Genomic DNA, 12,839 nt, shown 5'->3' with positions numbered 1-12,839 from the left:
TCATTAAATATATTTAAGAGAGAATTAGATAATTTCTTCAGTATAAGGGTATTAAAGGTTACGGAGAGAAGGCAGGGACGGGGTACTGAACTTTAAGATCAGCCATGATCTCGTTGAATGGCGGAGCAGGCTCGAAGGGTCGAATGACCTACTCCTGCTCCTATCTTCTATGTTTCTAGGACAACTATGTTAAGATTAAAGATCCAGAATTTTATACCAATATTCCAAAGAACACAAGGTAATATTTACAAATTAATCTATTTACAGCTGATATCAGTGAAAGTCACCATTCAACTGCTTTTCCAAAAACATCCCTCAAGTTCACTTGAAAACATGGGAAGAAGCCACCTTACTTACCCGATCCATTCTTCTGGCATTTAGAGTCTCAAACTAATGTGAATGACTCTAAGTGGCCACAGAGGTCAGAAAAACTAAAAATGGCTGAAATGAATGCAACAGTTCTGGTCAATAGTAATTTGATTCTCATAAAGCTACGAGTTCTAAAATGAATTCAAGCCAACAGTTGCATCCATATTTTAAACAATTAGAGAATTGGAAATTTAAATACATTTAGATAAAAGAACAAAGCCTTCCAGAAACCACAAACACTAACTGGACACAAAGTGGGGAAGAAAAACATATTGCAAAGTACCTTTCCAGTCTTGTGTACACTTTCATGTGTAAACGAAACTATCTTTTCCACAATTCCAAGATTTTTCAATCCTTCGTGGATTTTGGCATCTGTAAATAAATCATACACAACTTATTCCATGTCCCCACAATTGCATAAACATCCTTTTAAACCTAATTATTGTCCATCCATGATTGTCCTTGATAATGTTCTCATTCCCCGGGGACTGAGGTTGACTTGCTTCCACTCTGGTTTTGTGAGTTCTGAAATAGCTAATGCAACAATAAGGGAATCACTTCCACTGAAAGGCAGGTGATTGCTGATGAGGTGGCTGGGTAAGTGGTTTGAGGTGGCCTGCTCCTTCCATTGTTTAAGCAGGACTCCTGATGCACAGGCATGAGGTTCCCAGTGCCATCCTGAATGTTTCATTTCCATTTTAAGTGGCCCAAGATTTCCAAGCCATTGGGGACACCTTGAGCACATCCTTATATCTTTTCCTTGATTTCCTATGGCTGAATTCTGAATAGAGCCTCTATTTCAGAAGTATGGTGCTGGGAATGTCAACAACGTGGCATGCCCGATAGTGTAACTTGGGCTTCAAAACTGAGAATTATCACCGACATCTTTACCAGGTGGAGAACCTGGACACTGGATCGCACATGTTGTGAAAGCCACCAAGAGTGCAGCCAGTTGTCCATGTTGAGGAAGACTTTGCGATGCACTGGGGCAATACTAATATGGAAGGTAGGCCCTCAGCAGAAGAGTTCATGCTTGAACAAAAATTTGGCAGAGGAGTGCAAATTCAGGACCTTGCTTTGCACAACATTTTGCTTATTAAAGAAAATCAAAATACTTTTAATCTGCTACATAGAGATAAGAATAATTGCCATTGCTTTTATAGATTAATTTGTTGTCAACAAGTCCTAAACAGATGTCCTATTTAAATGCACTTTCGAGTATAATAGATTGAGGGGAGAAAAGTACTCAAAACAAGTATAAAAATACTGTTTCATGTATCAGAGAAGTAAAAATTATACTCTCTGAAAATGTATCAAAACACTGCACTGATTAGGAAGCATTTACCTTGGGCCATAATTGCTAGTTGTTCGGCTGCAGATTTCCGTAGAATCAGGTCAACAGTCTCAGAGATCAGGATTTCATAAACTCTGCAAACACTATCATCCTTGAACAAAAGATAAGATGTGATATTGGTGGAACAATTCAATTATATCTCTGTTGAACTATGTCATTTGAAACAAAAATACAAAGTGGAATAATCTTGCTTGGAACTAAAAGATCTTATTTAGCAATAGGTTAGCTAAGAAACTTTAGCAGATCCAAATGTCTTCACCCACTAAGTGTTGCAACGAAGAACTAACAACCATTTTAGCTCTGGATCTGCCATCGTGGAAAGTGTATCACCCTGATCTGGGGCTGGATCTGGTGGGACGATGAGGAGAAGGGGACCAATTAGATATCAGATTTATTGTCAGAGTATATACACATCACATACAACCCTGAGATTCCTTTTTCCATTGGGTGTGGAGAAATACCACTAATTGATAGTGCAAAATAAAACTGTACACAGCATAAACGTAACCAGAGAACTGCAAACAGATAATGAATGTAAACAAACTGACCATGCAATACAAAAAGAACAAAAAGAAAGTCAATAAAGTGCACAAGATTCCTTAAATGAGTCTCTGATTACGTTTGACCTTGATGATTCTAATGGTGGAGGAGTAGCAGCTATTCCTGAACCTGGTGGTGCGAGTCTCGTGGCTCCTAAACCTCTTCTCTGTTGGCAGCAGCAAGAACAGAGCATGTGCTGGTAGTGTGGGTCTTTGATGATTGCTGCTGTTCTCTGATGGCAGCATTTCCTGTAGATATACTCAATAGTAGGACGGGTTTTGCCTGTGATGACATGGGCTCTGTCCACTACCTTCTTGAAGGCTTTACGGTCAGGTGTACTAGTGTCCCCATACCAGATCGTGAAGCAGGTGGTCAGCACACTTTCCACCACACCTCTGTAGAAATTTGCCAGGGTTTCTGGTATAGTACCAAACCTTCACAAATTCCTGAGGAAGTAGAGGCGCTGACATGCTTTCTTCTCAATGTCATTGGTGTGTTGGGTCCAGGAAAGATCCTCCGAGATAGTGACTCCCAAGATCTTAAATTTGTTCTCTGATTCACCCAAATGATCACTTTCCTGAAGTCAACAAGCAGCTCTTTAGTTTTGGTGTCACTGAGTGCGAGGCTGTTGAGAGTGCACCATTCAGGCATTCTTTCAATCTAAGGGGATTGATGGATAGCAAGGGCAGGGAGATGTGGATTGGGAGTGAGCTTGGTAGCTTTGACGCCATGTGCTGAGAAATTTTCAAAAAAGATAAAAAGTATAGGACCTAGCTTACAGTAACATAGTGAAGCATGGTCATTCCAGAATTGTCTCAAAGTAGTCAGCACAAAGCTGCAATACTTCCAAAGAAGTATCCTTTCAACCAGGATCACATAATGCATCATTCTGGGAGAATCTGGACGTAATCCCAAAACATAAATAATCTAGAAATAGTTGTTACTGCTTTCACACTTTGAAAATTACTTTCAAATTTTCCAAAAAAAAACCATTACGGTCTATTGTCAGGCCATGTTAAAAACTAATGAATGGCATAATGCTCTCAACAAATAATTTGATGTACAAATAATACAAGAGGATTGCAATTTAAACACAGGTTTTGAATCTGTGAATATGAATTAATTGTAATCCAAACCTTTGACCACAAGGATAAAGACAAATGGTGTTTTGTTCAAATTCTAACTTACCACTCATCTAAACAGATCTAATCTCATCCATGGCTGAGTGAGAAAGAAAAGTTTCCACAGTCCTTGTTAAACAATTACAGACTAGTTAGTAGGTCAAGACTAGTTAGTACTCTGGCAGAGGGTCCAGTTCCAGCATGAACTTCTTAGGTAAATAATCTGCACTAAGAAATCGGAAGAATAATTTGAATATAGGGTTGACCATTTAATTTTGAGGTGGCTTATGAAAAAAGTACCTCATGAAATTAATAACCTTGCTGAACAGGCAGGTGAAAGAAGGATGAAGTGATGCACTTGGGTGAAAGAATTTTGAAAAACAAGTTTACACATGGTGGAGGAACATAGGATCCAAAAGCACCATCACATCAATTACTAAGAGTACCGAGGACACTCAAAATGAAACACAAATCAAACAGTCTTTCATTTTCATAGGCTTATAAAGGAAAATAAGAAACATTTTGTTGAACATGTTAAAACCATGCTGTGAACGCTTTACAAAATTCTGTGTATTCTTTTAATAAAAAGGCCATAAAGGCACTTCTGAAGGCCAAAATAAGATTCATATGAGAATTATAAGGTTATACCAATCAAGAAAAATGGAATGGTCAAAGGTTGGTTTCTCTGGAAAAGATGAGCCTGAAAGGTGGCAATTTTTAAGATTAGAAAACTGATTTACGTGATTGAAGAAACATTGTGACTTTTTGTTTTGCAGGCATTCCAACAATGACATCCTTCCCAAAGCAGAGTGGCCAGACTGCACAAAACACTCCAAGTGTGTTCTTATAATGTCTTGTGCAGTTGCAACATAACATCTGAGCTCCCGTACTTAACGTCCTGACTTAAACCAAGCATGACAAACATCTTCTGTATTGCTCCTTTCAAGGAACTACAGTATGTATCAGCATAGTGAGGCCTCTCATTTCCATGGCATAGTCCAAGGTTCTGTCATTTACTGCACAAGTCCTACCCAGATTTAACAGAAAAACTCAATGCCTTGCACTTAAAGTTTTAAATTTTATAATTTAGACATATAGCACAGTAACAGGCCATTTCAGCCCAATTAACCTACACCCCTTGTATGTTTTGAAAGGTGGGAGGAAACCGTACCCCCAAAGGGAAAACCCATGCAGACATGAAGAAAATGTACAAACTCCTTACAGACAGATTGCAATTCAAACCCTGATCCTGATCGCTGGCGTTGTGATGGCATTGCACTAAACACTACACCAACTGTGCCACCCCAAAAGTGGTAAAGTTAAATTTTAATGCACCACTGCATACTTCAAACTTTTTATCTACTTTAAATATGATTAATGCTGAATGCTCAAAATCAGAATTGTCCCCAAAATAATTCCCAGGACACCTACCAGTTTCTAATTTAATCAGCAAAATTCAGAAATTCATTCCAATCTGGTTAAATTCACAAACAGCAATAAATTGAATGAAGCATTTAGTATCACCCAGATTGGCAAAATGAATAGGACATTATGAAAAACAGCAGGCTGAAAATTTTAAAGGCAAGAGCTAAGCACTGAAAATTATACAAAAAATAGATTACAAGTATTCTCACCCAGAATTACATTGACTGAGCTTTGGGCAATGAGCAGGGCAGAAGCAGAGAATCTAATGGAAATTACAACTAGGTAATTACAACTAGGTAATGTGCCCTGAACACATCAATAGATTATGTCACAACATTGCCAGAGTGCAAATTGATAATGACACACCATATGAATCACATCCTCTAGTATACAAATGAACAATACAAATGACAGATTTAAGGATGGAAAATAATAAATAGTGATAGTTGAATTGGATTGTTTATTGTCACATGCACCAGGATAGAGCGAAAAACTTTATGATTTTAGATTTATTTAGCTCTATTTATTATGGTCATGTAGCCGACCACTACAAAGAAACACATGGCAGGTTAAGCTCACTCCTTTATTAGGGCTGGAAAGGCTGCTTTTATACTGTTCAAGTTCCCGCCGTTTTTGCTGATTGACTGAGTCATCCGTATGAATAACAATAGCGGGCGGGAACGTCCATGCATATGAATGCCCTTCTTCGCCAGCCTGTTTCTGCTGAGTTAGCGGGGCAGCTTGACCAATGCCATTTTAGGGCTGTTGGTCTGATGCTGCCTCAGCTTCTACCTCCGCTGGTTCATTGTCCTGGGAGTCGCTTTAGCAATCTCTGTCCACGTCTGCTGCAGCGCGATGTGCTGGCCTGATCTCTGCAATTGCGGGCCGCCACATGACCCCACCCACTTGCAGGTGATATGCCTTCATATGGTGTAGCTGAGTGCCCCACAGGTTGGCAATGTCGGTCCACAAACTGGAAGTGAACTGTGCGCCTCGGTCAGAAGTGATGTGCTGTGGCAGTCTGAATCTTGCAATCCAGGGTGAGAGGAGTGCTTTGGCACAGGACCTGGTGGATGTGTTGGCCAGGGGAATTGTTTCTGGCCACCGGGTGAAGAGGTCGACCACTGTGAACAGGTAACGGAATCCCTGAGAGACTGGTAAGGGTCCCACTATGTCCACGTGAATGTGGTCAAACCTGTGTTCCGTTGGCTCGAAAGGCTGTGGGGGCACCTTGGTGTGTAGCTGCACTTTGGCTTTTTGGCACTGCGTACACACCTTGGCCCATTCCCGGACTTGTTTCTGCAATCTATGCCACACGTACTTGCTGGCCACCAGCCGGATCGTAGTCCTGATGGATGGGTGTGCCAGCCTGTGGATGGAGTCAAAAACTCATCGCCTCAATGCCATTGGCACAATAGGTCGAACCTGTCCAGTGGCCACATTGCATAGGAGGGTGGTAGTAACGGTGTCGACTGGAACATCCTGAAGCCGAAGGCCTGTGACAGAGGTCCTGTACTGCAGGATCTCAATGTCTTGCTGCCGTGTCTCTGCCAGTGCTACGAAATCCAGACCGTTGACTTGGGAGTGGATGCTGTGTCTTGACAAGGTGTCCGCGACCACGTTGTCTTTGTAGAGAGATGTGCTGGACGTTGGTGGTGTAAGACAAGTGTCTCTGTTGGCGGGCTGACCAGGGGTCAGAAATTTTAGCCAGGGCGAAAGCCAGTGGTTTGTGGTCTGTGAAAGCCTTTCCTTCAAGAAAGTACCGGAAGTGGCGGATGGCTAAGTACAACACCAGCAGCTCTCTATTGAAAGCTCTGTACTTTAGTTCAGGGGGCCACAGATGTTTGCTGAAGAAAGCTAGTGGGTACCAACTTCCTTCTACCTGCTGCTCCAGGATTCCACCAATCGCTGTTCCTGAGGCATTGACTGTGAGGGCAGTGGGTGCATCTGATCTGTGTTATATATAGAGAATTTAGGTTAAAATGGCTTAAGTTAAAATGTGATGATTAATCATAAAAAGGGAAGCCAGAACGGACAGGGAGCTTACTAGCAGCCAAGGACAAAAAGTTCAGCTGGATATGTTTTTTTTTAAACATATCTTTTCATGGTCATAGTGAGAGACATGCAGGAGACAAAAGATTGATAAGAAGGGTGAGAAACAGAATTTAGTGTATGTAGAGTTCGCAGCGTACGTAACGAACGTGATAATTAAAAATGCAGTTGTACTTAGAATGCTTTTGCAATACTAACCAATTAAAACAGTATTAATAAGAAGGGGAAGGGCAAACAATAAGGGTATAAAAATCAATGCACTGTATGTATCGGGGCTTAACTGGTGAGAAACCAGTTGAGTCCAACTCTGCAGACTTGTAAATAAAGCTTGTCGTGTCATCAGTTTTAAAGAGACTCATGTGTGAGAAGTTTTATTTCTGACAAATGGGGGTTCGTCCGGGATCTACACTCCGGCCGTGAGGGGAGGCGAGAAGAGGGACATCGGAGGTGGTGCACCCCGCTGAGTTCAGCGGCTCCTAGTCCCTTGCTCGTCGCTTCGGGCGGCTTGAGCGAGTGGTATCCGGACAAGGTGACACGACAAGACGGAGAGGAGAAGGGTGACGGTTCAATCCCCGGGAAGACACCGGTAAGTGACGACTTACGATTGTGGTGTGGGGATTGGGTAACAGGTGTAACGGGATACACCTGTTTGGATAAAAACCTAACGGAATAGATTAAGTATAGATCTTTTGTCGTGGTGTGAGGACCCTGTCGCGGGACTCTAAGAAAGACCCCAGGGAAACCTCGGCGGTAACCGAAGGAGGGACAGCACCTCCGACGAAGTGCCGAGAAGAGAGGGGTCAACCCCAGGAAAACCTCAGCGGTAACCGAAGGAGGGACAGCACCTCCGACGAGGCGTCTGAGAAGAAGGGAGTAGGGTCCAGAACGAGAGGGTCCTCAGCAACGATAAACAGATCTAGGTGGGAAAATGGGAGGATCAAAATCTAAGGGCTCGTCTGAAAATTCAGGACAATTCCTGGGAGTACCCCTTGACAGCCCTTTGGGGAGAATGTTTGAAAATTGGGATAGTAAAAGATATCGGGACAAAAACAAGAAAAAGATGGTCCAATATTGTCTCCTTTGGTCAAAACAACCTATTAAAGGTTCCTCGGTCTGGTGGCCGAAATTTGGATCTGATGAGGATTGGGTTAGACAAGCATTAAACATATATGTAAATTCGAGACCAAAGGTGAATCAAGAAGAGTCAGCATATGCATTTTGTTGGGTTCCCTGGCCAGGATCCTTAACAGAATGTTTTAAATTGAGAGTGGCAGGAGAAAAGAAATGGGAACCTCTGGACAACCTTCCCCCTCCTTATATTCCCCCGGTGCCTACTGCGCCCGAGGAAAGCTTATTACCGGAGGGGAAAGGTGATGAATCTGATTGCCCCGAAGGGGGCCGGGATAAAAAGGATGAATTAAGGGAGTCGGACCCTAAACTTCCACCGGTAAACCGACCCTGGACAAGATCCCAGACTGGTCCAGGACCATCAAAGTTTTCAATAAACCTAAATCCCCTGAGAGAAGTTCCTATGGGAGGACCGGGAGGGGGAACGGGATATGTGAATGTTCCCCTAACTAGTACAGAGGTGCGGGGATTTAAGAAAGAAATGAAAAAGTTATTGGAAGATCCTATAGGACTGGCTGAACAGCTTGACCAATTCTTGGGACCAAACACATATACGTGGGAAGAGATGCAGGCAATAATGGGAACATTATTTTCACCCCAGGAGAGGCAGATGATTCGACGGGCTGCCCTCCTCATGTGGGAATATGAACAACCTGGGGACCCTAGACCCCATGAACAAAAATATCCCTTAAATGAACCCAGGTGGGACAAACGAACACCCGAGGGATTGGCAAGTATGAGACAATATAGAGAGTGGACAATTAAAGGGATACGGGAGGCTGTGCCAAAGGGTCACAATTTTACCAAGGCATTTGGGAACCACCAGGGGAAAGACGAGTCCCCTACTGATTTTTTGGAGAGGGTGAGAAAGAATGTCCAACAGTATGCTGGTGTGGACCCTAGTACACCAATGGGTGAACAGCTTATTCGAATTGAATTTGTTTCCAAATCATGGCAAGACATTAGAAAGAAACTAGAAAAGGAGGAGGACTGGAGTGAAAAACCCCTAAGTGAACTGTTAAAAAAGGCACAAAAAGTATATGTGCAGAGAGAAGAAGAAGATCAAAAGAAGGCGACAAAGGTTATGGTACAGACTATCCGACAGATGAATGCTGAATCCAGAGGGGAAAGAAAACAAAACCTTCCTCTAAACAATCCAAGATATCCAAGAGAGGGAAGACCCCGGAGGTTCGTTAAGTGCTATTACTGCAATGAGTAAGGACACTTTAAGAGGGAATGCCCCCGATACAAGAGGGAATTGCGTGCCCTCGAACTTATGGAAGAAGATTAGGGGTGTCAGGGGTTCCAAATGTTAGGGACCAAATATAAGAGGGAACCCCTGGTAAAACTAAAAATTGGTCCCAAGGGAGAAGAGGTGGTGTTTATGGTGGACACAGGAGCGGAACGAAGTAGTGTAATAACTGTGCCAATCGGAACTGAGCCTATAAAAAGTAATTTGACAATTTCTGGGATAGAAGGAGCTCCCAGAATGGTATCAATAATTCCCCAAGTAACAGTGAAACTGGAAGAAAGAGAAGGGGTACAAGACCTCTTGTTATTACCTTCGGCTGGATTTAACCTCCTAGGAAGGGACTTACAGGCTCTCCTAGGTTTGGGTGCTCTCCCTGTGGACGGAGAAGTGCGAGTCCACCTCTGCGCTTTAAAGGAAGAGGATGAACGGCAGATTGACGAGAGAGTCTGGTATAAGGAGGGAAATCGAGGAGGTCTGGACATCCCACCTTTACATGTCACATTAATACCAGGTCATCAGCCGGTAAGGAAACGTCAGTATCCTATTTCTTTGGAAGGGAGAAAAGGGCTACAGCCGGTAATTGAGACTTTAATACGAGACGGACTATTAGAAGAATGCATGTCACCTTATAACACCCCTATACTCCCAGTAAAAAAGTCAGATGGATCCTATCGCCTAGTTCAGGATCTAAGAAGTTTGAATGCTATTGTTCAGACCCGCCACCCAGTGGTGCCTAATCCCTATACTATTATGAGTCGGATTCCCCCAGACCATGAGTGGTTTAGTGTTATCGACTTGAAGGATGCCTTCTGGACTTGTCCGTTAGAAGAGGAAAGTAGAGATATGTTTGCGTTTGAATGGGAAAATCCATGGACAGGTAGACGGAGACAGTTTCGATGGACTGTATTGCCCCAAGGGTTCACTGAATCTCCAAACCTGTTTGGACAAATGCTAGAACAAATCCTGATGGACTATCCACAATCTGATGATTCCCAACTAATGCAGTATGTGGATGATTTACTATTATCAGGACCCAAGGAACAAGAAATGAGGAGAGAGACCATTAGACTCTTGAATTATCTGGGGAAAAAGGGTCTACGAGTGTCCAGAAACAAGTTACAGTTTGTTGAGAAAACTGTGATATATCTGGGACACCAGATAAGTAAAGGACAGAAACGAATTACCCCTGAACGAATTGCGGGAATCACTAGAATGCCTTTACCCCGTAATAAGAAGGAAATAAGACAATTCCTGGGACTCTTAGGATACTGTAGGTTATGGATAGAGGACTACTCAGCTTTGGTGAAGTTTATGTATGATAAACTGACAAATGAAAATGACTATCCATTGAAATGGACCCAGGAGGAGGAGGGATGGTTCGAGGACTTGAAACATCGCCTAACACGAGCCCCAGTGCTCACTCTGCCCTCTTTAAAACAGCCCTTCCAGCTATTTGTCACTCATAACCAAGGAACAGCTGTGGGAGTTTTAACACAGGAAAAAGGCGGTCAGCGACACCCAGTGGCTTTCCTTTCCAAAATGATGGACCCAGTGTCTCGCGGATGGCCGACGTGTATCCAGGGAGTAGCGGCTGCTGCTCTGTTGGTAGAGGAAGCACGTAAACTTACTTTTGGAGGAAAGATGACTGTGTACACCTCCCATTCTGTGAGTGTTTTATTAACACAAACTGCCCATCGATGGCTGACTGATTCTCGCATATTAAAGTATGAAACCATTTTAATGGTCGGAGAAGATCTACAGTTTGCAAAGATTAATAGCTGCAACCCAGCTCAGTTTTTATACGGCAGTGAAACAGAGAAAGAGGTGGAGCATGACTGTGTCGAGTTGACAGATCTTCAGACCAAGACCCGAGAAGACCTTTGCGATACTCCGCTGGGAGAAGGATATGAATTCTACATTGACGGCTCCGCCAGATGTGTTGACGGAATAAGAAGAAATGGGTATGCTATAATAGAAGGAAATACTTGGAAAGTAGTAGAATCCACGAGACTACCCGGAAGCTGGTCAGCACAATCCTGTGAACTATATGCCTTGCAGAGAGCCCTCAGAATACTGGCAAAGAAAATTGGAACGATTTACACAGATTCCAAATACGCATACGGGGTAGTGCATACCTTTGGTAAGATCTGGAAGGAGCGTGGTCTAATTACATCAAGAGGAAAGGAATTGGCACACGAACAGATGATTACTCTGACTTTAGAAGCCTTAACATTACCCCAAGAAATAGCAGTGGTCTACATACCAAGCCATCAAAGGGGAGATAACCCGACAGCAATTGGAAACAGACTGGCTGATGAAGAAGCCAAAAGAGCAGCCATGCAACAAGAAGTCCGTTTGCTGACTTTAATCCCAATAAGGCAAGGCATAAAGACAGCTCCCATTTTCACTGCTAAGGAAGAAAAGAACATGGATCAGCTGGGCGCAAGCCAATTACCTGATGGAACATGGAAAACACCAGATGGAAGAACTGTTCTAAATAAAGAAATAACTCGCAACATTTTAAAACACCTGCATCAACAGAGCCACTGGGGCACTCAAGCCTTATGTGACACAGTGCTTCGAGAATATGTGTGTAAGGGAATCTACACCTTGGCCCAACAAGAGGTGCAAAATTGTTACCTATGCACAAAAATTAATAAGAAGATAATGAGGACAGGGACCATGGGAGGTCAACCATTAGCCATACGCCCTTTTCAACGTATCCAGATTGACTTCACAGAGTTACCTCAAGTTCAAAGATGGAAATATCTGTTGGTGATAATAGATCACTTTACCCGATGGGTAGAAGCCTTCCCAACAATAAATACTACAGCCTCTACAGTAGCTCGCCTCCTCCTAGAGCAGATAATCCCCAGATATGGTATAATGGATTCTATAGACTCAGACAGGGGTCCACATTTTTCTTCAAAAATCCAGCAATTGATTTGTAATGCATTACAGGTCTCTTGGAAATTACATACCCCTTGGCATCCACAAAGCTCAGGGAAGGTTGAACGTATGAATGGAACCCTAAAAATGCAATTGACAAAATTAATGGTGGAAACTAAAATGCCTTGGATAAAGTGTCTGCCCCTGGCTTTATTGAGAATTCGTACTGCCCCACGAAAAGATGTAGGGTTGTCCCCTTATGAAATGATGTTTGGACTTCCCTTCTGGAGTACAGTTGAGGGGTGTCCCACCTTGGGGGAAGGGGATATATTTGTTAGGAACTATTTACAGGCACTGTCACGCTCTCTTACAGATTTACGAAAGAGAGGACTATTGGCACAAACACCGCCTCTAGACTTTTCTTTACACAAAGTGGAACCAGGAGACTGGATTCTCATCAAGACCTGGAAAACTGAAAAACTCCAGCCCCAGTGGGAAGGTCCATACCAAGTTCTCTTAACTACAGAGGCTGCAGCACGAACAAGAGAGAAGGGGTGGACGCACGCATCCAGATTTAAGGGACCTGTAGAGGCGCCTCAGGACCCTGATACGAACTCAGATTGGACTTGTGTTCCTGGAGAAAAACCTCTTACCTTGCGATTTCGCAGAAAGACTTGATTCACAATGTTATTGTTATGTTCTTTGATTT

General features: G+C 42.9%; 1 protein-coding gene across 5 annotated transcripts in view; it reads right to left on the bottom strand.

Moving 5' to 3' along the window:
- Positions 1-12,839, bottom strand: part of rttn (rotatin) — a 397,420-nt gene that overhangs the window by 273,301 nt on the left and 111,280 nt on the right. For all 5 annotated transcript variants that reach the window (XR_011352026.1, XR_011352027.1, XM_069920391.1 and 2 more), the window contains exons 19-20: positions 1,715-1,814; positions 653-741 (exon numbers count right to left, since the gene is read on the bottom strand). Coding sequence is in view for 3 of the 5 variants with exons in the window: in XM_069920391.1 (XP_069776492.1) it covers positions 653-741; positions 1,715-1,814 (189 nt within the window). In the remaining 2 variants the exon portion in view is untranslated. The remainder of the gene's footprint in view (positions 1-652; positions 742-1,714; positions 1,815-12,839) is intronic.

The sequence above is a fragment of the Narcine bancroftii genome, chromosome 2 (assembly GCF_036971445.1).
Source record: "Narcine bancroftii isolate sNarBan1 chromosome 2, sNarBan1.hap1, whole genome shotgun sequence".
Lineage (NCBI taxonomy): Eukaryota > Metazoa > Chordata > Chondrichthyes > Torpediniformes > Narcinidae > Narcine > Narcine bancroftii.
Note: the sequence above shows the minus strand (reverse complement) of the source record. Positions and strands in the feature narration are given on the sequence as shown.